This window comes from Dryas octopetala, chromosome 4, assembly GCF_963921425.1.
Source record: "Dryas octopetala chromosome 4, drDryOcto1.1, whole genome shotgun sequence".
NCBI classification, from domain to species: domain Eukaryota; kingdom Viridiplantae; phylum Streptophyta; class Magnoliopsida; order Rosales; family Rosaceae; genus Dryas; species Dryas octopetala.
Window position 1 is genome coordinate 11,760,183 of NC_141369.1, and position 25,814 is coordinate 11,785,996.

At 34.4% G+C, this 25,814-nt stretch overlaps 3 protein-coding genes, 1 long non-coding RNA gene and 1 pseudogene across 6 annotated transcripts; 2 read left to right on the forward strand and 3 right to left on the reverse strand.

Annotated features, from left to right (window-relative positions):
• Positions 1 to 2,884: 2,884 nt before the first annotated feature.
• Positions 2,885 to 3,909, reverse strand: LOC147286842 (mitogen-activated protein kinase kinase kinase 20-like; annotated as a pseudogene).
• A 4,197-nt stretch (positions 3,910 to 8,106) lies between these two features.
• LOC147286843 (protein trichome birefringence-like 43) lies at positions 8,107 to 20,413 on the forward strand. Of its 3 annotated transcripts, none has more exons than XM_086242702.1 (6): positions 9,431 to 9,665; positions 10,362 to 10,625; positions 11,277 to 11,448; positions 12,284 to 12,468; positions 12,635 to 12,793; positions 19,870 to 20,413. In XM_086242702.1, the coding sequence occupies exons 2-6, from the start codon at positions 10,561 to 10,563 to the stop codon at positions 20,162 to 20,164; spliced, it is 876 nt and encodes a 291-aa protein (XP_086098828.1). In that variant the 5' UTR covers positions 9,431 to 9,665; positions 10,362 to 10,560; the 3' UTR covers positions 20,165 to 20,413. The 3 variants fall into 3 exon arrangements, with proteins under 3 accessions (XP_086098831.1, XP_086098828.1, XP_086098829.1); XM_086242703.1 differs by having other exon boundaries at positions 10,362 to 10,558; XM_086242705.1 differs by lacking the exons at positions 9,431 to 9,665; positions 10,362 to 10,625 and adding an exon at positions 8,107 to 8,456.
• On the reverse strand, positions 15,861 to 16,948 carry LOC147286844 (uncharacterized). The gene is made up of 4 exons (XR_015122094.1): positions 16,914 to 16,948; positions 16,710 to 16,818; positions 16,235 to 16,281; positions 15,861 to 16,133 (listed from the first exon to the last, which is right to left on the reverse strand). It is a non-coding gene; the product is annotated as an uncharacterized LOC147286844 (long non-coding RNA).
• On the reverse strand, positions 16,958 to 18,816 carry LOC147286845 (uncharacterized). Its single transcript, XM_086239230.1, has 4 exons — positions 18,804 to 18,816; positions 18,025 to 18,333; positions 17,512 to 17,627; positions 16,958 to 17,409 (listed from the first exon to the last, which is right to left on the reverse strand). The coding sequence occupies exons 1-4, from the start codon at positions 18,814 to 18,816 to the stop codon at positions 17,092 to 17,094; spliced, it is 756 nt and encodes a 251-aa protein (XP_086095356.1). The 3' UTR covers positions 16,958 to 17,091.
• Positions 20,414 to 22,116: 1,703 nt separating the features above from the next.
• Positions 22,117 to 25,793, forward strand: LOC147286846 (protein trichome birefringence-like 43). The gene is made up of 5 exons (XM_086242700.1): positions 22,117 to 22,562; positions 23,267 to 23,438; positions 24,004 to 24,179; positions 24,314 to 24,472; positions 25,338 to 25,793. The coding sequence occupies exons 1-5, from the start codon at positions 22,252 to 22,254 to the stop codon at positions 25,639 to 25,641; spliced, it is 1,122 nt and encodes a 373-aa protein (XP_086098826.1). The 5' UTR covers positions 22,117 to 22,251; the 3' UTR covers positions 25,642 to 25,793.
• The last annotated feature ends 21 nt before the right edge of the window (positions 25,794 to 25,814 follow it).

Consider the following 25,814-nt stretch of genomic DNA (forward strand, 5'->3'; position numbering starts at 1 on the left):
TGTTTTAATTGCACAAATACCAAATTGTTTAATAAAAGTTAAACCAAAAATTTTCACGCCATCTTGTCTTGTCTTTGTGAGCCAGTCATTGCCTTGAAGATTCACCTCCTACCTTGATCCATATATAACTTCAACGGTCGACTTTATTTGTTTAATAAAAGTAAGTCTATGTTTAATATAACATTTCTACTCTTGTGTGAGCCAAATTGCCTTTCAACATGCATACCCAACTTTGGACAAAATAAAAATTTCATACCCAGCTGGATTGATATGTATAACTTTGTTTATTATTACAGTTTCCAAAAGAAATTTGTTTCAATACATAGATTTGAAATTTTAAATTCTTAAATCCAAACGGGCCCGCGATATCATCAATTCGGATCCAAATACTTGCGAGAATTGAAGAGATCGAAGATGTCCAAATTTCTGCAGATGGCTACCTTCACCAGCTGGAATCACTTTCCAAAAGGAATGTCAGTGTTTTGCATAGCTAGCAAAACCTACGTATTATATGAAATTAAAAGAGACTCACTGGCTTTGTTTGTTTAGGCCTGCTGGCCCCCATTTTACCCAAAAAAAAAAGACTCACTGGCAAGTGCACTGTTGCAGTACATAGATATAACTGACGCTGCCAAAATGCTTGCACTCACCTGTACGTATTACATCAAATTAAATAATAAATTGATAATCGGTTTATCCAATCTCCAGTTTGTAGTAGATGTTTATTTTTTTTTGGGTAAAACTGGAGCACAAGGTCCAAAGACAAAGCAAAAGAATACAAAACAATTAAACGTGGTGGTGCACCATAATTTGAATTGAAATATTGAAGTCTCATAAATTGCTGCATTAGTTATTATTGCAAAATTAGGCGGCCTTCTGACACCTGTCTCTAGGGACTTAATTTAGGAGTACCTGTCTCTAAGTTTCCTTCTTTTTTCAATGTTTCATCTGAGTGCTCTCATCAATCTTTTTTTCTGGAGAATGTTGTTTTGGGGGTGGGTAAGGGGGATATGCACAGGACAGCATAATCTATTCAAACTTTTAGAACTATGAAGGGGATTAGTGCGTGGAAGGCCCTTTCATGAAGTTCAAATAAATATTAGCTTGTGGTCTGTCATTTGATCTGCATGATTTATTGTATCTTATAGATGTGCTTGAAGAGATATATATTATTGGTTTTTTATCATGTTACTTACCTGAACTTTGATCCGTTTTTCACTTCACCACCTAATAAATTTTTTGACTAGATGTGTCACCTGAATTTTAAAAAAAAATTTCAATGTGAGACCCCTGTTCAATTTCGTCACATTTTTTGTTAAAAATAAGAGTCTTTTGAAATTTTTTCACAAACTAGCCCGTTTAAAGAAGCCCATTAAAAAGCTAACTTTTTGAAAATTTTTAGAAAACTAGATTTAAACTATGTCAATAACGTGGCATAGTAAAGATTGAGTCAAAATGTGAGTTGAGATAGGGATACGATGTCTCAAACCCACATGTTGGACCTATTGGAAAGTTGAGTCATCACTAATCTTTTTTCTTTTTTAAGGTGAATAAATCATCAATGTTTTTTTTTTCTCTCTTAATGATGATATTTTCTACTTGAAATTAGCATTTGCATGCAATATGAAATGTAATTGAATATCTCATTTATTAGTTCTAGGATTAACACGACAAACTAAATTTTTTTACATTTCACTCCCCCTCCAAACATATACCCTTTTGTCAAAAAAGTCAAATGGCCGTCATTTTTGCATATGTGGCATTCTCCGTGAGCACCACGTGTGCAAAACTAACAAAGAAGACTATATTTTTGACAGGTTGAAGGTCTTTTGTATGACGGAACATAATATAGGTAGTTAGCTGTCAAAAAAATTATTTTAAGGAATAAAGTGCAAACTCCCATTAGTTTGGGAGATAAATTGTAATTAACCCTTAGTTATATACAAGGTTATGCATGAGACAATTATGAAGCAATATCAAGGCAATCCATTAAAAAAAAAAAAAACAAGAAGCAATATTAAGGGACTATAAATTATACTCAAGAGTCAAAGATTATTTACTCAAACTGGCGTATTATGCATGTGTTCATTTCTCTCCATCAGAATCAGATGATCATATTAAATTTTGTCACAGCAAGTAATTTATATGTTAAAGGAAATCTCAAAGATAAATTTTGAACTGGTTCTCACTGCAATTCATATCTATGTTAAAGAAAAATAACCAAGTAACCAATCTGCTATAATTCAAAAATTTGGCAAAACCATAACACAACAAATAGCACCTGAGTTACTGCAAAAAAATTTAACTTGTTTAAGTCGAGTCTAGGAGATTCAAAAGATTCAGATACTAAAAACAACAGACTTAAGACCTAACAAAGAAGAGATGACAAACATGTCAAATACGAAGCCAAAATCAACTAGTAACAAGCTAAAAAAATAGTAACAAGACTAACCAAAAAGCTAGGCATCCATGTGCTTCGGTACGTGAAACCAAACAAAATTCAATTGAAAGGGAACAACCATCTAGCTGAGTGAGGCTGCAACAAACTAACTGGAAAAATTGGATCTAAGCAAGACATCAATGCAAAGTTAATGGACTAACTACATCCTTAATTAACCCAAGAAACCAATCTGCTACAACTTGGAAGATTATGCAAAACCAGAATAAAAGTAGGACAAATAAAAGTAAGCAGATAAAACAATAAAGAAAAGAAATTTGTAGAATTTGAATGATTAATTTGGTACAATTCTGTGTTTATAAATCACATTCTAGAATTCTATCTTTACACACTTAAATTAACTGATTCCAAATAATGGAAGACTTTAGAGACAAAAATAAAACGTGGAAGATTTTTATTCAGTTGATCAAATCAAAAACGTCACTTCTATTGTCCAACTGGTATAACAAAACCTGCAGGCAAAGGCTTGATTCTGGAAACAATGGCAGACCTTGCACTTGGTTTGGAGCAACATCTATCTGCATAGCCCAAAGATGAGCTAACCACTTGCTTCGGATGTGCTACAAATGGATGATTCAAGAGCTCTTTAGCAGTCAACCTTTCCCAAGACCTCATGGAAAAGCAACTCTTGAGGAAATCTTTGCCCGAATCTGAGATTTCAGCAGGAATATTGGGAATGCAAGATTGATCAACAATCAAGTCCAGGAGATCCTCAAGATCCGAAAAAGGCTTCAATTCCCAGGGGCGCTTGCCGGTTAGCATCTCAAGCACAATGCAACCAACAGACCAAATATCAGAATTAAGTCTGATCCTGCACACTATCAATCAAAGCATCTGGGGACAGATACATTGAGTGCCTCTCCATCCATACACCTTCTCCTTAGTTCTCTTGGCCAATCCGAAATCAGAGATCTTTGCCACGAAACCACTAGTACTAGGCACAAGCAGAATGTTCTGGGGCTTCAAATCACTAGTGAATGTAACCACATTGATGAATATGCTTAACTCCTTCAAGAATCGACTTTGTATACCGCCTAACATCCGATTCAGGCAATCCACGCGGACCCTAGATCATAAAGCGTGCCTCCGGAGGCGAATTCCAACAACAAATTGTAGTCATAGACCACCTCCTCACCCTTCTTCTCACACGATGTGATTTCTTCACCAAAGCACTCCATAACAAAAGGGCAGCCCTTGATAGCTCTGAAAACCTCTGCCTCGCGCTGAATGGACTCTGAAGCAGAGACCTCGGCCGATTTCACCACCATGACTGGAGTCGTATCACGAATCAGCCTTCTGAGTCTCTTGGTAGTGGCAAGAAAAACAGACCCGGAGACGCCTTTGCCAAGCAGCTCTCCTCTCAACCAGTTGGCTCCGTGACTGATGATGCTGTGCTTTTCTTCACCACATAACAGACCCAAAGCAGCTTCTTCAGCCTCTTTTTTCATCATTTCTTTCACAACAAGTAACTAATGTCTATTGGGGTTTTGACGCTATAATGTTTAATAGTACAGTGTAATGCAGAGGAAGAAGAAGAGGCAACAAAAGACGTGTGGGTTTAGGGTTTAACTTCCTTTTTGTAAGGCAACGGTCGGGTGGGGTTTGATTGATATTAGAGGTTGATTTCAGACTTGGGCACTACGCTACTAAGTACTAGCAATCACACAGAAAATTAGGAAGTAACACATTTTTTTTTTGTCAGAAGAAAGTAACACATTTAAGTGACTATTTTCTGTTTATTTCTATGTTCAAATTAATATTTTCCTGGCTAGGTATTTTTTTTTTTGCTAAGATAATTCCTGATTAGTTACCCACGCCCACCCACTTGAACAAAATAGAAGATTTTTACGGTGTTTTTTTTTTTTTTTTTCTACAAAATGTAAGCTTTCCTAAAATGTTTCTAATTCTAGTGCCTTTTAGATGTTCGTCAACCTGGGGCATAGTCGGAACTTGAATCTTATTTATCACCACAACATAGGAAAATAATGCTTGGGCACAACTTAGGCACAACATATATTGTTGATGCTAAAAATCTCCCGAATGAATAATTAATCAACCAATAAAAATGATCGAGCAATCTAATCTTTGGAGTGACAGTGAATATTCCTTGATCTTGAATGTTGAACTTGGGGGTGGTGTACCTGCAATGATACTTCGATACCTAATTGAGAATTCGCTCAATTTAGTAGGATTGTTAATTGGATTCAAAAGTTCGTACCTTCAATACCTCCTCATCTTGGTATTTATAAAGTTTGTTTTACCTGATGCTCCGGGTGTTTTGATCTCCACGTCTCCATGATCCGCCATGCATGTTGGACGTGGTTGAGATTCTGAAGGAGATCATATATGCGTTTTCAAGGACGTGACCCACGATCATTTCTAAGGAAATGATCTTGTGTATAAATTTAAGAGTAAATTATGTGTTTGGTCCACTTATTATTCTATAAATCTCGTTTTGGTTCACAAATTTTTTTAAGTTCCATACTGGTTTATGAATTGTCTAAAGTGTTTCATTTTGGTTCAAACCAGACAATTTTGTCCCTCAGTTTTGTACCAATGAGTTGATTTTGAGGGACAAAATTGTCCATTTTGGACCAAAATAGAACACATCAAACAATTCGTGAACCAATATGAAACTTAAAAAAATTTATAGATCAAAACGAGATTTATGGAATAATAAGTGGACCAAACGGATAATTTTCTCTAAATTTAATTAGCTCATGTGTTTTAAGCGGTTTGGACTTTAATTCTCTTTCTTCTTGGGCCTTGGATAAGGGCTTCAGGGTAGAAGTCCAGAAGGTCAATCAAAGAAAAGCCATTGAGTTTGATCTGCGGAAATTAGGCCCCACATATATATGAAATATTTGAACCTAAAGTCAGTGTAATTAGGGGTGGGTTCGGTACGGTTACCGTACCGAAACACCCGTACCGAATTCCGACCGATATGGGTCGGTAACCGATAACTTCGGCGTCGGTCGGAGAGTGGCGGTATCGGTCGGAGAGCGGCGGTCCGACTACAAAACCAAAATGAAAAAAATCACAGAGAAGGGGGAGAGATAAGACAGAGAGAGGGAGAGAGGGAGGGGGTGCGACAGAGAAGGAGAAGGGGCTGGGGCTGATGGTGATGATGAATTGAAAACAAGGAAAAAGAAAAAGAAAAAGAGTAGGTTTCGTGCAGCTGTTTTCTCTTATTTTTTACCTTTAAGTTCCTCAGAGTGCTGGAAAGAAGCTCTCGCTTTGCCATTTTATTTTCTGGGTTTTTCTCTGAAAGCCAATTGAGAGCTGAATGTGAGAATTTCGAGCTTTATTTCTCCCCGGAGACTCTGTTTGTCTCGCCGTTAAGGAAGGCAGCGCCTTCTTCTGCAGATACATGAGGAAACAAAGTGAAGAGGAACCAAGGGTTTCTTTTGAGGAAAAGTCAAATTTGTCCCTCATTAGTGATGGGCTTCCTTTGGGCCAGGCCTCAGTCGATCAGCCTACCAAAGTTTGCTGGGGTTCTATATGCACCCCTTAAATTTCATTTTTTTTTCAAAAATAAAATATATTTTTTTAAATCTAGTGTTGAAAACTTGAAACTTTGGCTGTAATTAGTAAATGTTATATTTTAAAATTCTTGTATGGGTGTTGTGAGTCTTGTGACTTGTGGCCTAATATTATATCATATTGATATAAATTATAAAAAATTAGAAATGTATTATATAAAATTATAAATTATATAGAAAGGTAATACTAAGTATTTTATATTTAGGGTATACCAGTATAGTATAGAAATGTATAAAAATGAATTATTTTAATTATACTTTTTCAATATACGGTCGGTATCGGTATACCGTCGGTACCGGGTTTTGTAAACCAATACCGTTACCGAATTCATCGGTATTTTCGGTATCGGTATCGGTATTTTTCGGTATAAAATCGGTACGGTATCGATATTTTTCGGTATTTCGGTATTTTTACCCAGCCCTAAGTGTAATAGTAAAAAAAAAAAAAAAAAGTAATGCTTAATATCTTAAATTTGTGTACCAAATTTAAACCTTAATTTACGTAACAGTATTTTATAGATTCATATATGAGTCCACTTTAAAGCTCATTTATTTACAACAAATAAAAACTGACACGTACACTGCAACATAATTTAATATTTAAGTTCAGTACACAAATTTAAAATCTCTAGAATTATTATAAAAAAAAAAAAAATAATGTCATTGGTTAAGCAGTTGGATGTTCATAATCTCCCCTTGGCTCCTTGATTGGTGCTTGTAACTTTGTAAGTGTCTGCTGGAGCGGGATTGGGCTTGCAGCCTCTCTCAGGCCTGCATTCTATGCTGCGGTTATTTGAGGAATATGCTGGGCTTGCTAGAGCCCGTATTGTTGCTTAGTTAATTTTGACCGTTTGGGCCTTTGGTCACCATTTTATAAAATAAAAAAGTCCCAAATTTAGAACCCTAATTGACTACTAACTCTTATATTATTTGTTCATAGTTCATATATTAACATTTCTTTAGTCCCTATCCTTTAGAACTAGTTTACTTTCATAGTTCATATGCTAGAATGGATCATTATTCTTATTTTATGCTTCAACTGGAATGTTAGAATTTATCTGAATGAAGGGCAAAATCAAACTAAAAGTGTGTAGATATTTGGTTTGTGTTTGGCTATGTGAATAGGCGTCAAGAAAAAGTTAATAGTCCCAACAGGGAAAAGGCAACATTGGAAAACTAAAATGTATGACTTTATCTCATGTAGGTATTATTCATATTAGCAAAAAGTTGATTGAATTAAATTTTTTTAAAAATAGTGGAAATAGGTGAAGTCACATGAATTGAATTGTCTGGAAGATGAAATCTTTATAAATGCATGCATTTTGAACTGCTTGTATAGGCTAAATCCAAATGACAAATTTAAACAAAAAAAAAAAATGTGATGAATTGGAGCTTGGTAGCCTCCAAACCTTATCATTTTAGATTGGACAAAAGCCACTCATAAGTTTCAACAAACGAGACAAAGGACGTCCTCTAGGACCTCTACCTCTAAACCACTCCGCCAATTAATATCTTCATTTGACACTTGAACAAACTCAATCATTGTCTAGTATTTAAGGTACAATTAAGGAGTATTTTCTTGACAAACTCAATAGTTGATTAGTAAATGTGAAACATACAATATTATATAAAATAACATTACATAATTCAAAATTAATATAGATCGAGCTAATGGTTTTCCAACTTTATTATTTTTTATACAAAGAGCAAACTTAATTATCAACAACAATCTCTAAAATACCCTAACCACATAACATTACTAGAACATCGACCCAACAGTCCAACACAACCTAAGAAAACGTCCGCTCCCAAATCCTTTAAGGTGCAATTATTCCTCCCCATCTTAGCAAACAAATCCACAATTGAATTAATTTCACTATATATATATGTGATAAAGAAACTTTTCACAGCTTATAAGTTGCAAAATCACTGTCACCAATAAATGTTTATTAAAGTTTTCTAATAAATGTTTAAAAAAAGACTGGGCAAAAGCATGTGGCCATGTGTTGTCGCATTTTCACTTTATTATTTTAAATCCCTTAAATAAATCATTTAAGAAAAAATAACAGAGACAAACGTAGAATTAATATTCGAAACGCATGGTTCTCCACCATTTAAATTGAAGTAGCTAGCAACATTTGAGGTTCTAACGAACTAAGACTCTATCCAGCTCTCATTTCTGACACATGCATGGGTGCTAATTCCACAATAATTGCTGGAGCAATAGTATTGATATTGTGTCTTTTGCAGCAGCAATTACAAGGGAAAGATGTAGCAGTGAACAGTAGTGGGTGTGACCTTTCTCATGGGACATGGGTTTATGACAGCTTCTATCCTCTCTACAATCCAACAGTCTGTCCCTTCATTGGGAAGGAGTTTACATGCCAAAACAATGGAAGACCAGACAATGAGTATCTCAAGTATAGATGGCAGCCCACTTCATGCCGCACACCAAGGTACGTATAAAGCTCCTTAATTTCTTCTCTCTTCTTCTCTTCTTCATCTTCTTCTAAGTAGTCTCTTGTTCTTGAGTTTGATGCACTGCGTCCGACACTAATAAACATCTCTGTAGGATTCACTCCATATGTGGTGAGTTCTACAGAATTTTGCTAATGTCGGACGTATGTGTGACTAAAACATTTCACACCATATGAGGATATATTGAGGATCAACAAATTGAAGATCCTATGTCCCAGCCAATTACATTGTATAGCAATTAATGGAATAGTAGCACGTATTCATTTCTTTTTCTTTTTTCCTCTTTTATAATCAGTGACGATTGAGTTGTAAGGAAAAATGATTCATTACATATTTACATGTAAGAAGACAAAAATTGTTGAAACTTGAATATTAAAAGAAAAAAAAACTGTTAATTTTAATGAAATTAAGTGTTAATTGATTATCTTAAACACCTATATTAATATTGGAACATTAATATATGTAGGTTCAGCGGAAGGGATTTTTTAAGAAGATTTAGAGGGAAGCGCATGTTGTTTGTGGGTGACTCATTGAGCTTAAATCAATGGCAGTCCCTCACATGCATGCTTCACAAATCAGTACCAGAAGCCAAATACACCTTAGCCAGGATTGGAGGCCTTTCCACATTCAACTTTCCTGTAAGCCTACACCTAGCTTAATTTCCTTCTCTGCATGCATTTTCTTGGATTTGCAGATTATTGAATTAGAGTGTGTATTTGGAGTATTTATCAAAATGCTCATTCACATGAATTGCAATTAATTTTAGGCATTCGATGTTTCGATCATGTTATCGCGCAATGCGTTTCTAGTAGATATTGTACGTGAGAGAAGTGGGAAGCGTGTTCTAAGCCTCAACTCAATTAAGAATGAAAATTTTTGGAGTACTTTTGATGTCTTGGTGTTCAATACATGGCATTGGTGGCTTCACACTGGAAGAAAGCAACCGTATGTTAGACTAATCCTTTTCTTTTGGCTACATGATTACAAGTAATATGCATATAATGTGTTTTGGTGGCATGAAATTGCGGGTGGGATTTTGTTGTTGATGCGAGGCAGACACACAGAGACATGGATCGCATGGTGGCATATGAGAAGGCTTTGAGGACATGGGCTAGATGGGTGGACTCAACTGTGGATCCTGCTAAAACTAAGGTCTTCTTCCAGGGTGTTTCCCCAGATCATATGAAGTAAGTAATAATTGGGTCGATTTAGGACTAAACCAAAAAGTAATAATTTTGTCTCCTATGGACTAAAATAACAGCCAGCCCATTTGGACTGTGGTATGTTGTGTGGGCTCTACTTGGCGGCTGTTGGTTGTGGGCCATGACCAAATATACTAAAAAAATTTGTAGGCTTGGGCCGGGCTATATAAGTCCAATCAGCCATGTCTAGTTTGGTCACTAAATAGGTAAAGAAAATTCTCACATTCACATTTGGTCCGAATGCAAGCCTGTACATAAATCCTATATAATAATTTTATACATAAAATTTGTCCGAACAAGATTCTATATAAGAATCTAGAATCTTATATGAGAATTTTTTACATATGAAAACTTCTTGTATAAGATTAATATAAAACATTTTCATAGAAAATTTCATCTGAACCATGTTTATATGTGAGAATCACCCGATAGAGCCCACTTTTGTCATCATCAAATCTTTCAATTGTGCAGTTGCAGTTGCAGTTGCAATTGCACAACTTGCACCAACTTTTGTTTCTAGTGACTCTTGGACTAATGAGTCCACCAGCCTCTTGTTTAGAAATTAGGGATTAATCTCATCAAAATCACATGTCTAATAGATATCAAATAGCCATAAGCATTATTTTTAATTTCCACACACTAATTACCGTTTAATTAATTACCTTCTATTTCTGCTAATAGTCCTAGAGAATGGGGTGATACAAAGTCAGAGAACTGTAGGGGCCAAACAAAACCAGTGCTGGGGTCACATTATCAAGGAGGTTCACATCCAGCACAAGTTGTTTTAGAGAAAGTGCTGCACACAATGTCAAAGCCAGTTCATTTGCTAATAGATGAGCTGTTGGTTGAGGAATGAGGACCAAATTGGGTTCCTATATGTATGTGGTATAGATCGATGTGGATGCTGTGTACAATTAGTACGCGTGAAACTCCGAAACATATTGAGTATAAGTTGTATAACCTTGCAGTATATATGGAGTTACAGAATGTTGTTTCTCAATTATGATCACAGACTACTTAGTTGATGAGACATTTAATTTCTTGATTTGAACATGAAAATATACAACGTATACAAACTGAGATGAACTTCTTAGGCCATCTTAATTATCGATAAGAAGTGATTGGATTAAATTGCCAAATTAATCAATGCATTGATTTGCATGACACGTCCACTACTGGCCAACTACTTCTAATCACCTAATTATTTAGCATATATATAGACAATGCTGTTGTTAAGTGGCTTTCATCCACTAATATTTTTGTCCTCTAAAACTATTATATGGGTAATGTTTCTTTGTCAAACAGTCTAATAAAATTATTGTCTTATAGTTTTATAGTTTTATAGTGCTAATAAATATGAAGCATATATTTAGTCAAAAATCAATTTAATAATTAATGATTCAGATTTATTGTATAAAAAAAAATATTAATGTATACATACAACGTATGTATATATTATAAAGAGGGAATAACTTTTTCTTATTATGATATAAAACTGTAAATCATGAGTGTTAATGAAATAGAATAATATTTAAATTTATGATTGTGATTTATAGTTTGACAACATAATTTATGTACAAAATTTTGATGATGTAGATTCAATGGTAGTGATCTTTTGACGAGATTTAAAGGGAAAAGCATCATGTTTGTCGGGGACTCATTGAGTTTGAACCAGTGGCAGTCACTCACTTGCATGCTTCACACAGCTGTTCCAGAGGCCAAATACACATTGGTCAGGACTGGAGGACTCTCCACATTCACATTTCCGGTGAGGTTATCACTGCCTCCCAACTTCACACAGTGAAACAATATTAGTTTGATTCTTATAATTAGACAACTCATGATATACTTTTAATGCATTAATGTGTTGTATATGTTAATGCATATAATAATTGAAAAAGAACATGTTTAAACATGCCTTAGATCAGTTTTTATATATTCCTATATATGGACATTGTTTGGGATCAGTTCCAAACAGCTAGCTATGTTTGCTTCACTTTGGTCCATAAAGTAATAATTGCTTCCCATGTGAAACTAGTCAATTAAATATGATGATTGGGATTATAAACGTTTAATTGGAAAATTTGAAGAATGGATCTATCCAAGTTGTACTTTCATGCTATGTAGATCACTACACCATATGGCTTCATATATTCCAATAATGCTATATATAATAACCACATTATATATTGACAACTTCATTGATTGTGAATATGATCTACATTCTACAATGTGGTTGATTAATATGATTTAAATAGTTTATTTCATTATATTTATTGCTTGTGATAGTACATATATATATATATATATATATATCTAAATGTATGATTATAATCTCAACACACCTCCATATATAGTGTGACTGGGCCAAAATTTTGATGAATTATATATATAGAATCATGTGTGGCTGTTGGACTTTGATGCATATCATCTTAAAATTAGAAACTCTGATTAAAATCAATTGACATTAATGAATATCATTTTAAAATTAGAACATCTGATTAAAATCAATTGACAATGAGTAGAGTTTTCGATGTGATTTTCTATTGACAGATTGATCATGTCACTTGCATCATGAACACCAACATTTGAACAACTTGCAGGCATACAATCTTAAGGTGTTGTTCTCCCGCAATGCCTTTCTTGTGGACATTGTAGGCACCAGCAATGGGCGAGTCCTGAAGCTTGACTCAATCTCAATCGAAAACCAGAAACTGTGGAGCACTGGAATTGACGTACTGATCTTCAACACATGGCATTGGTGGCTTCACACGGGAAGAAAGCAACCGTAGGACCTCAACTAGCTCCTTAATATATTTAGTATTTGTTTAGGAGTAGTACTAAGGCACCAATATATTCTTATCTCAATTTTATAAATTTCAACTAATGGACGTGGTACCTTTAATATTCTTGTGCAAGTTATTGAGGTTTTGGTTATACATGTGTTATTGCAGATGGGATTTGATTCAAGAGGGGAATAAAATATACAAGGACATGGATCGGTTGGTTGCATATGAGGAAGCACTTAACACTTGGGCTACATGGGTAGACTCCAATGTCAACACAAAAACCACCAAGGTCTTCTTCCGGGGTGTTTCCCCAGATCATAGCAAGTAAGTACCTCTAGCTAGCTAGCTGCTTCACTGTCGAAGCACTACAACAAAAATGTCGATAGATATCAGTCGTGGACTGATATCTATTTGGGTAGCCGTCTGATATAGCGCGTCGTGATATCTAATGTTCACATTTTAGATATCAGTTTTAAACTGATATGTAAACGTTGTTTATATATCATTTTTCTTTTTCAACCTGATATCCTAAATACGAAATGGATATCCAATTTGATATTATTTCTGATATCTATAAAATCCAAGTATCAACAGGATTGGTCAATAGATATCGTATTGGATACTAATACTGACATATAACCCGATATCAATATCAGGTTTGAGGTAGAATATGATATAAAACTATAGTATCAATATCAGGTCTATAGTAGAATCTGATATATATAATCTTGATATCAATATCAGGTATGGAATAGATCCTGATATCTAAATATTGTTTTTATATCAGATCTGAGAAAGAACCTGATATTAAAGCGTTATAAAATATCAATTATTAGTCCAAAACTGATATCAAAACATCCTTTAGACCAGTTGTTATGTACATTATATATCAGTTTTTTTTCACCTAAAAAGGATATCAATACATAAATTTGAGCCAGTAAATTGAAATGGCCAGAAATTTATGCAGACACAAAATCTTTCATTCTCATTCTATATATATATTTCAATAATTACCAATAACAATATTCAAAGCTGCCCCAAAAGGTTTACAGTACAAATATCTAATAAGATAACCAAAACATGCTTGTGAAGACCTTTACAAAACCAAAACACAAGTTGTAATATACCAAATTAAAGCTGCCCACATGTACAAAATATTAGCATGGCAGCACCTAGGCTAATTAATCTGCAAATCAGCACTATGTCTCTAGCTAGTTCTAACTTTTGCCACCATTTACAAAATATTGGCATGGCAGCATGTATTCTAATTAAAAGCACCAATCTTCAATCTTCTTCCATGCTTTGCAAAATATGAACATGCTCGACATCAAATTCTATCCACAAAAAAGGCAAACGTACACCACCTACCAACTTGTCGGTCTCAAGATAATTGAAGTTCACAAATCTCCCCATTCCACCCGCACCTCATCTATTTGATCTTGTGTGTATCCGCTTCGCTTAATCTTCAGATTGGACCACTGAAAACATCAAATGAATATATATTCTCAAATTTAACCACAAATTCATTGATCTCACAAGTCCTATATACTGACTACATGCATGCCTTATTCATCTCAATTTTCAACTAAACATGCATAAAGAATAAATAAGGTTGCCTTTTTACTCCAGCTGCAGTTTGGACCAATTGGTAACCTGAACTTAATTAAAAGGGCACAAAGATGCAGTTTCTTCAAGTTGAACTTAGTCAAAAATTTGAGCAGTACGTATACATTACTTAATGAACCACTTAAAAGGACAAAAGGCATATCAGATTAGATTCAATTGCATTACACTTCATACTCCAAGTATTCAATCCAAATGTATGAACAACATAAAGGCAATACAATCTTGGGCCATGCAGCTGGTTCAAGTATCCAAAATCATAGATTAATTGACAAAACCACACAAGGTTAACAGAGACATGGGCCATGTTTTTTATGACATCTAATATAGCACTTACACTTGTAAATAAAGGCAAAAATACATGAATTGACATAGAAATAGACATACATGAAACTAAGAACACTCAAGATTCCTATCCTACATTTATCTTAAATATTCTACACAGCTTGGTTTTACCTTCCTTTTTTCATAATTTTATAATGCAGCTTCATTTGCACAACATTGACTTAAAAAGACTAGGGGCCGCATGGCATTGTTTTCCAATAGAATACAACAGTGCCAATAGAACTACTGAACACATAGAAGCCTAGAAGACTTTTGTTAGACACTCCATCAAGAAACTAGTCTGAGAATAAACACTTTGGACTTATGCCAAACCTATATACATGTCAGGCCATGAGAAACCAAAACCTCACACACATTATATCCCATTAGAGAGAACAAAATAAACCAAATACAGGGTATATAATTGTACCTTAGCAATGCCTCAAGAACATCAACCCTCAAGATTATTTGATTTTCCTTGTTGTAAACACTATTAATCTTAAGCAAACAGGGAAAGACAGCTTGGGATAAAATCCATTTTCTATGGATCACAAAATAAATAATTAAATCACTAAATAACTTGAGGATATACTATCAGAGTAACGGAATTCTTAAAATTGAACTTCACAACTGGAAATGCATTATCAACATTGCAAGAAAAAACCACAAGAAAAGTAAGGTATTTTTCTACGAGTCTCACTGCTCTTCATATAAGTAAAGCAAAACTTCTATTGTTTAGACCTTAAATTAGCGATTTGGAAGAAAAAGTAAGTAACCAATGCATATAACAAAAACTAACAATATAATCAATAAAATAGAATGAAAAAGTATTAGCTAATGATTTACTTTTTGGAATACTCAAAACATGTAAACTACTCCTCGACAGTAAGCGATTTCAGGTTAGGCTGCCAGGCTAATATATCTTATTTATCAAATATACCAGTGTAAGTTTTTTTGAGAAAAAAAAAAAAAAAAACAAGAAATACCAATGTAAGAATTTAGACAACAAAATCCAAATGAATGTGAACTAACAGAGCATTATCTACCTTTTTCGTAAATGAATCATAAATGTCCAGGTTAAGATATGCCAAGATTGTGCCATTGTCAATTACTGCCCCTTTTCCATCTCCAAAGCCAATAATACCCGTGGGAAGTTCTATAACTTCATCACCCTCCTCAAATTCTCATCTCCATGAATAATACAGACACCACCCACAAAATCAGTGGAACCAAAATCCACAGGAAACTGCTCTAAGCCACATACCCATCCCAAAAACCCAGCCACAGACCCATCCCAAAACCAAGCCACAACCCCGTTTTCATACCCAAAATTGATGTGCAATTAGCTTGCTCATTAGTTATGTGAGTGTTCCTTTTCATCACTTTGAGTTAATAATAACATCGATTGACAGAAAGAATTGGGAAGTGAAAAGACAAGAATGTTAAGGTTTTGGTGATGGTACGGCATACTTATTGCATGCAGTTTCACATAAAAAATCACACTGTTTCACATGCAATACAAACCTGGAAGTTAAAAGTCACTGTTTCCAGTAACCTTTCCAACCTTCCCCATAATTCTCTTTAACATAACTTCCAGGAACAATGTCAGTTTTTTAGGTATACAAGGCAGTACCTGACCCAAAAGTGGATGCTGTTGTTCTCCTGTCATCTGAATCTGTTGCTGATGGTTTGGAGCCTGCAAAGCTGAGTTTAATACCTGGTGACCCAGACCAGGGGAAATTTTATCAGCTTCAGATAATTAGCCTAAGAATGATGCTAAAAGAGTTCGCATGGACAAGTACTTAATACACCACTCACTTTTAAAGGCCTTATAGTCAGTGGTCCATGATTGACTGCACTCGTACCTGAAAACATAAACAGAACGAAATCATGCACCTACATGATGTAATTAAATCAAAGAACACACTTCTCTTTCTATGACTATGTTTCCTCTTTCAAACTTCTACAACCATCATGCCCAGTTTAAGAAAGCAAAAGTGCCAGATCTCATGATTTAAAACACAAGTGTGACCTGTACCATATAACCGAATTGAATTATAGGATCAAATAATTACTTCAGGACAAAGTGTGCAGCTTTGGTGCCAGATAAAAATAGCAGGAGGTAGTAGATACATGTAGAAAGAAATCAAGGTGTTGTACAGAACAATGAAAATCCTCTAACTTTATCTCCTTAATTCTCAGTGTAATAACAGCATGTATATTATCTGATATGTGCAATTTCACAGCGCTGAGCACTATAATTCCTAATGTGATCCTAACAACATAAACAAACCTGCACCCTGAGCTCCAGTTACTGAGAGTATGGCATTTTGCATTCCATAAAGCATAGGATCCACAGTGACAGTCCTGCCCAAGCTAATGCCATTTCTGTTGTCCTGCACCTGAATATTTAAATTTTCAATGTACGTAACTAGCAATTTGGGGTTCTTATTAGAGCGACTTGATAAGTTGATAGATTAGACAATATTCTCACAACCTGCTGTTGAGCATGCTTGGGAAGTTGTTGATGTCGATGGCTGACACAGGAATGGAAAATGTTAACAAAAGGGAAACACTGCTCTGCATTTTAGGCAAATTTCCTAGCCACCATTGTGTTATCTTCTTTCCTTCTCTATTTTCTTTCAAGTATTTAATTAAAAATGAAAAATAAGAAATTAAACCACTATCACACAGGCCTTAGTAACCACATGGACATGGGTCTGGAGGATCCAAATGACCTGTATGAATGAGTTCAAATTAAATGACACTGGTCTCTGAAATAATGCAGAGCTACAAAAACAATTTAAGGAATACCTTGAAAGGGTTGCAACTGACTTAGAGATATTCAATTTATTGACATTTCCAGATGGTTGCCCCAGCATCTTATTAGAGTTAGTACCCTTAAGACATTTTCGAGGCCTCTGTTGGTTGTTTGGTGAAGGTGGCATTCTTGGACGTTTCTTTTGTTGTTCATTCTCTCTCATTGGGATAGCCTGAAAATTGAATGAAAAATAGTTGTATAGGATGCACCATCTTACAACCAAAACCTGGCAAAACAAGTACTTCAAAATAGTTCTCAGCAAATTATCAGGTACCTTAGGTACAGATGCTTCTGCCTTGGCCTCATCTTGATGCTTCAACTGACGGGAGGCATATACATCGTAAAATAAAGACCACCATTCATGTATGAATCCCTCGGTTGTATCAATGACTGAAAAGAAAAAGAGCCTCACAATTATAATAATATATAGGTAACAGTACTAATCAATCAACTTAGGGGAGAACTATAAAGTTGACCCATAAGTATCATATGGTTATCATGAAGGAATAATGAGAAATTGAGCAGTAATATATTTATATATTCCTCAAGTGATCTATATGGGGGCAAAATAGAGAAAGTTCCGTGGGAAATTCATGGAACTGATAAATATTAAAACCTTCAAATTGAAGAAAAACCGAAGGAAGTAATTTCCCTAACCTCAATCGTGCCCCATGATCTCGGAAATTTAAGGAATATATACCCTAACTTTAAGAAATCCCTTTAAATTGAAGAAATTTAGAAACCTAAACTAACAGAATTAGAAGACAGAGAATGGAAACCCACATACTTTTCGAACCTCCAATCGACGCCGCAACCCAAAGTCGGAGAAGGGGTGATGCTTCACGAGCGACCAAGGCAATGGCCGCCACTGGCGACTGGGTAGATCGAGCGAGCAGATTAGGGAGGCGTACGCGGGGGCGTGTCTGAGCTTTGAGAGACTCAGAGTGAGTTCGAGTCTGAAACGATGGATCGCTGGAAATGGGTTTGACACATTTAGGGTTCGAATCGGGTCCTTGGCTGGGTGTTGGAGGAGACAGAGACCAGAGGGAGAAGGGGCAGGAGGAGGAGGCGACGGCGAGAGAGAGAGAGAAGTGAGCTGAGAGATAGACCTAAGTTTTTAATTTTTAGTATATCTGTATATGTGTAAGTGTTGGGACTTGGGAGTAGGACAAAAAAATTTAAGTCAGAAAAAATACATTACATATCAGTGTTAGGATAAAAAATTATAAGTGTTGTTTTAAGATATCAGTTAACAATTTATACTGATGTCTTTATAAGTTCTTAGAAAAAAGAAAATATTATATATCAGTTGAAAAAAACCATGTGATATCTAATAGAGTTTAGAAATCAGCTAAAAAATTATCTGATATTATAAGTTTTATAATATCAGTCACATTCAAATCTGATATAAAATAGGTGATATCTATTGACAATATTCTTGTAGTGAAGTCTTGGTTTGCAAAGGCTTCTTTTTTGGGCCTTTCGTACTAATGAGTGTAGTTCATGTGCAAATGGACCCATTTGAGCCTTTTCAATGAAAAAAGGCAAATAATTAAGGAACAATACTTGGGTTATCCATTGGGGGTATCTCAAGGTCACCTCATCTCTCTAAATTTTGATTTCGTCAATATCGGCGCATAATCGGAACCGTTTACTTTTTAGATAACATATTAAAGATCATCTCTGCAAAAAATCAAATCAATCGGAAATCGTTTGGTTATATAACTGTTGTCAATTAAATAGAAAAAATCAACGGTTTGATAAAAAAAACACTGTTTAATTGAAAACCATCTATTTTTTCTATTTAATTGACAACAGTTATATAATCAAACGATTTCCGATTGATTTGATTTTTTGTAGAGATGATCTTTAATATGTTATCTAAAAAGTGAACGGTTTCGATTATACGTCGATATTGCCGAAATAAGAATTTGGAGAAGTGGTGTGACCTTGAGATACCCCCAAGGGGTGACCCAAGTATTGTTTATAATTAAGTACTAGTTATTCTAGTTGGCTCTTTAGCATAAGTGTTAGTTCCAGTTTATATATTGAGTTAGAAAATTTCAAAGGAAAATTTTTAACTTAATTATTATTACTTCTTTACTAACACAATCGCTCCATGTGACTTTGAATATATTGTTGGTTCGTTTTCTACCAACTTAAGTTTGTGGGGTCCAATTATATACATGTGTATAATGTGATTGCATTTTCGGAAAGGATGAAGAGTATTAGTTTGATATATATTATTAATTAGAAAATTTAAGGTGTGAATTGAATGATCCATACCTTTTTTATGTTTTGCAAATGTATATAGGATGACGTGGTTTTTGTATAGGATTTTATACATGAATCAAGTCATACTCTATGCATTCGCTAAACAAAAAAATTAAAGACATCCTCTCTAGAGAAGGTACGATTGTTTTAACAGTTTAAATTTTTGGAGTGATTGTTTAATGATTGATATTCTTAAAAGGGAAATATGTAGAGACCAAATTACAACATTTTAGCTCATGTTTTTGGACTTTCTGTAAACATTGTGGAAAAATTTTTTTGACAAATTTCATAAAATTAGACTTGAACCCAATTTCTCATATATAGCTTCTAATTAATCAGACTCATTTTGCTGTCACAGTGCATCAGACTGGGGTGACCCTCAAGCAATAAACTGCAATGCACAATCAGAACCACTACCTGGTCCAACCTATAAAGCACATCCTGCAGAGCAAGTAGTAGAGAAAGTACTGCACACCATGTCAAAGCCAGTCCATTTGCTGGATGTCACAACTCTTTCACAACTGAGAAAAGATGGGCATCCCTCTGTCTATGGGCTTGGTGGGCACAGAGGCATGGACTGCAGCCATTGGTGTTTGGCTGGAGTTCCTGACACTTGGAATGTGCTTCTTTATGCAGCTCTTACTGAAAATTAAATTAGTTCCTTAATTCTTTACGTACACTCCAGAGAATTATGTAACTAGGAAAATAGGCAATAAAAAATTCTGTGCAGGAATAAAAAATTGAAATAATAATGCTTATTATGTCAAAGCTATATATAAAATATTAGCTCAAATGAATTTTAGAAGCAATTGCTAGTGATTGTATTACATAGTTTAATGAATGAAAATGGCAAAGAGTGCATTTTCAGTTATGCCCTTTGTGTCTGTTTTTACTTTTTGTCATTAATTTGCTCTTGTTTCTGTCAAGTCAAAGATACCAATACAGAGACCATGATGAACCACTAAAAAGTGTACAAGATGTGCACATAAAATTAAATAGAAGCATACATACTATTTAATTAGGATTTATATTGATAAAAATATAATTAAATAGCAGCTCATATAATTCTGAACATAAGAAGAATATCATCATATATAAAACAATATAAGCAAAGAGTATGATATGTTATATATATTATTAGATTCTTATATGAATCATAGATCATGTATGCCTACACTTGTCGATTTGAATATATTGTGATTCAATATGACAGGAAAAATTTTCATCCCTAGTTGCATACATGATTTTGAAAGAAATTAATAATTGGACTTTTGATCCTCTTTTGGACCTTTCTTACTAGAGAATTTAGCAGGCGTTTTTAAAATGTAATGTCTGTGTTAATTGGTTGTCTTTTTTTTTTTTTTTCATTAAAAAAACAAAGACTTCGGACACATATATATCTGGAAAATAAGTATAAATAATACTATGAAAACTTGGTAAATTCCTTCACGAAAGACATTGCTCTGAGAAATTAACATTGGTTCTTTAGTATTGATGCTATTTAACATTGGTTCTTTTGTCAATAGAGTGGATATATAGTTGAATCCCAATTAATCAAAAAGTGTACTAAGAGAAGAGAAAGTTAAAAAAAGGACAAAGACTAACCCAGACGGTCGCTCTCAAATTTAAGTAGAAAGTACTTATATCTAAGCAAAGGACCTTCCAAATAATTCCTAATATAATTATAAATAGGATGATTCTTTATATACCAACTCAAATGAATAGGGGGGTCATGGCTTTTAGTGTTCCAGTAAGCAATTCCTTTTCTAATCGATTTCTTGTGCTTTTGGTTAAACTCTTTGTTTGGCACAAAACAATATAATACCACCAACCCCTTAATTAAAAACTGAGGATATATTGTATTCAGATGGGGTTACAACATTCATCATGAATGTAATGGAGGTTGATTATTATACATAGAGAAAATGTGGGATAGTGGATAGATTGGAAGTGGGGTAATGTAATTACCACATATCCTTGACTTTTAAATCTATTAGTAAAATTAAGTAAAGTAATGGGGGTAAAGAGGACATTTTCTATATCCAAGTCACAAAGAAGAAGAAAACAAAGCTTGTTTCTTAGGGCCCGTTTGGTATCCTACTCAAATTTTTTTTTCAAAAATTAAGATTTTTTTTTTTAAATGTGAGTTTTCAAAATCAATTTTTAAAATTTGAAAACGTGTTTGGTATGAAATTTGAAAACAATTTTTAAATTTAAAAAATGATGACATCTAAGAAAAAAGGAAGTGTAAAAAAAAATTGAGAAAAACGATGTTTTATTATTTTTAAAAAGAGGCATGTTTTTGAATTTTTTTCTAAAAATTGTTTTTAAAAATGGTCTACCAAACACGTTTTCTTGACTAAAACTTGTTTTTTTGTTTTTAAAAACAAAAAATAGTTTTTAAATAGAATACCAAACAGGCCCTTAATTTTGAGTTTTTATCCCAGTTCAACCAGCATATAGTAATATACTCGCCTACTTTTTAAGTTTTTATGCCCTAGTACTTAATCTTTTCATCTCTTTCCATCTACCCATCTGTCATTTTATACATAAATAAAAAGTGAACCCAAATCACAAACCTACTGATTTTTCTTTCAGTACGTTGTTTTGGGTTGTATTTCATCTCTCATCATTGCTTACATATACACATATACACACTAACACACATGCATTCCCTCCCCCTCAGTCACATACATTGTGAGACCCTCCTACCTCTCTTTCTGTCTCTCTCTCTGATCTGATGGGTAATTTTGGCATTATCAGAAAAATAGTACTTATGGTGGTCTCTCTTATGCACCATGTACATGGAGATAGTCATGATCCTTATCAGCATTCTAGCAAGGTAGGAAGAGTAGTTGGAAGTAGTAAAGGACCACCATCATGTGATGTTTTCCAAGGGAGGTGGGTGTATGATGTATCATATCCTCTCTATTATCATTCATCGTCAGACTGCGAGTTCATAGAGAGAGAGTTCGATTGCCTTCTGAATGGTCGTCCAGACACATCTTATCTCAAATTTCGATGGCAGCCCAATGAATGCAACTTAACAAGGTACTTAATTACTCTCTTCTATATATTTCAAGTTTCAAAAACAGTGGTCATCACAATTTGTTTTGGTAAAATGTATTATATATATGTCTAGTTCCTCACCACTCAATACCATTTGAGTTAGAGCTTATATATGGACATGGAGGATCTAGTGTTTACAATGCCTACTAATGAGACACTTGACATATCACATCATGCGATCAAATTAATTAAATAATTTTTTGTTTAAACATTCTATAATCGTAATATTTCTTATTGCTTAATTTTCTTTTTATTGATGTATGTTTCTTGTATAGTCATCATTACCATTCAACAATTAATGCTAGATATACCATATTTTTTTGTATCATATCAATGCCAACTAAGTCATGTTCCATTTTTAAAAATGATCGACTACCATTATTTGTATCAAAATGGTTAAGATTCAAACTTTTGTGCTTGCAATTAAATGTAATTTAATTAAAAAAAAAATTAGGAAGGAAGACACATTTAGGGGCCCCAAGTTTTGTTGGGTTCTCACATCCAAGCTGAACTCTTTAACATAGAGATAGGGTTGTCGATGGGTTACCTTCATTCATACATGTTGTCCTCAAAATTACAGCTAGTATCTTGATATATGCTCAATTACAACAAGCAATTAAAAAGGTTTTTCTCAAGTGGTCCTTCATGATATATATGATTGAATCAATTCAGTTTTATGGATGTAGGTTCAACGGTGGAGATTTCTTGGAAAGATATAGAGGGAAGAGTATCATGTTTGTTGGGGACTCTTTGGGTTTGAACCAATGGCAGTCACTCACTTGCATGCTTCACAAAGCCAAGCCACAGGACCAGTATACACTGACTAGGATTGGAGGGCTATCCACATTCACATTCCCAGTGAGAATCGTCATTATTTAATTTATCTTCAATTTAACCTTCTAAATTTTATTCCCTTCTTTAATTTAATGCATTTTTGGATGCAGATAGCCACATATATATATGGATAATAGGGCTTGACCAAGACAAACTATGATTATTTGCACAAATTGTTGATAAAGAAAATGAGTGTGATGACATGAAATTTCATTAAAACTAGAAACAAAAAATATTCACCTTAAAAACTAAAATGTTGCATATATATGACTCATTGATGTTGATAGGGTCTTTCCAAGATATGTACCTAATGATGAGTTTCTTTGAACAACCGAAAATGCATGATGACAATAATGTTTAATAAGTCTACCATCAGCTCTTTTTTAAAATCAAAGATTAGTTAAGCTTAGTGCAAGTGAATGATGACAATTTTGTCTTACTTATTGGTGTACCAGCTATTTTAAATCAAAGATTAATTATTCGAGCTTGATGCATGTGAATGATGAAAATTATAATTTTAATAGGTCGACATTTAATTAACACTTAATTTAATTCATTAATTGTTCCACAATTAATTAATAATTGGCAGGCATACAATGTTAAGATCATGTTCTATAGGAATGCATTTCTGGTTGATACAATAGCCACAACTGCTGGGAGAGTACTTAAACTTGACTCTATGGAAAGTGGGAAGCTGTGGAAGGAAATGGACCTCTTGATCTTCAACACGTGGCATTGGTGGCTCCACACTGACAGGAAGCAGCCGTAAGATCTCGACTTTATTGTGCAGTATTAGCTAATTAAGCAAATTGATCAGACCCAAAAAAAAAAAAAACAAAAGCAATATCCCATTAATTGGATATTAAGCATTGTATTCAATGAAGGTAAATGTGTTGCAGTTGGGATCTAATTCAAGACGGGAACAGAACCTACAAAGACATGGATCGCTTGGTTGCATATGAGAATGGGCTCAACACATGGGCTACATGGGTTGACACCTATTTGGACCCAACAAAAACAAGAGTCATCTTTCAAGGGGTTTCTCCAGATCATAACAAGTAAGACTCCCTAGTCCCCTCTACATACACATTAATTCATCATGACAATGTTCTTAGATTTAATCTAAATCATTGGTGATGCGAATTATTCGTTATTTTTTGGATCTGAATTCTGAGCTGAATGTAGAAAAATTCTTGAATGGAGTAGTCACAATGTGATCCCCACTTACTGAAAAGTGAGGTGGGACCCACACATGTGTAGGTCACACCCCACTTTGTGTGAGAGGGTATTGCATTGCAATTACTGCAGCAAAATTTTTTCCTACATTAACAATTTAATAGTATAATATGTGAGATAATTTATCCATATGGAATCATTTTGTTGGATATGGTGGGCTTAGAGGTCAGTGAATATATATTCACTATGTGGCTATATATGGACTACCCTTTAAACAACCATATTTCCATACAGGGCCTAGTGAATCAAACTAGCTAGCTATATATATTTGTACCCCACAGTGCTAGATTTGCATGACTATCATGTCCAGGCAACTTCTGGCTAATTCAACATCATAATTAAGATTCGTTTGATATGTACTGTATTTACTTGTATATATTCGATTAAACTTATATTATACCAGCGGCAAAAAAAAAAAACTGATATTATACCAATCACCAAAGCACAAATTTAAAAAATTATTGATTGCTTAAGTCCTATTAGAGAGCTCTAAAATTGTAAGTAGTAAAATATAGTTCAATTCAATGTACTTTAATATAATTGTAGTTTAATTAGTCTAATCCAGTCCTGGCATAACAAATATTGAATTACCTTATTTTCTCACAATTATATGTTCATATTTTTAGATTTTTCTGTAACACTTTGTCTCAAATGATCGAACCGATTCTATATATAATGTTCCCTTAGTGGAAGTGACTGGGGGGAGGCAACTGCAAAGAACTGTGAGGGCCAAACCCAACCAATGGTTGGGCCTCAGTATCCAGCAGGCTCACACCCGGCGGAGCTCGTAGTACAAAGAGTGCTGCATTCTATTTCAAACCCTGCAGTTTATTTGCTGAATGTCACAGCCCTTTCACAGCTCAGAAAAGATGCACATCCGTCGGTCTTCGGTCATGGCGGTCACCGGGACATGGACTGCAGCCACTGGTGCCTGGCTGGAGTTCCTGATACTTGGAATGAACTCCTCTATGCAACTCTCATACGAAACTAAACTAAGTAATTTTCAATCTTCCAAAAAATTAATTATATGAATTTACAAAAGGAATAAAGAGTGTAATTAATTGCAATTCTTAATTTTCATTAGTTTTACAATGTAGCTCGATCTTGGGAGCTCCATCATATGGATCATCCAATTACTCTTATGCAGCCCAATTTAATTAAGAG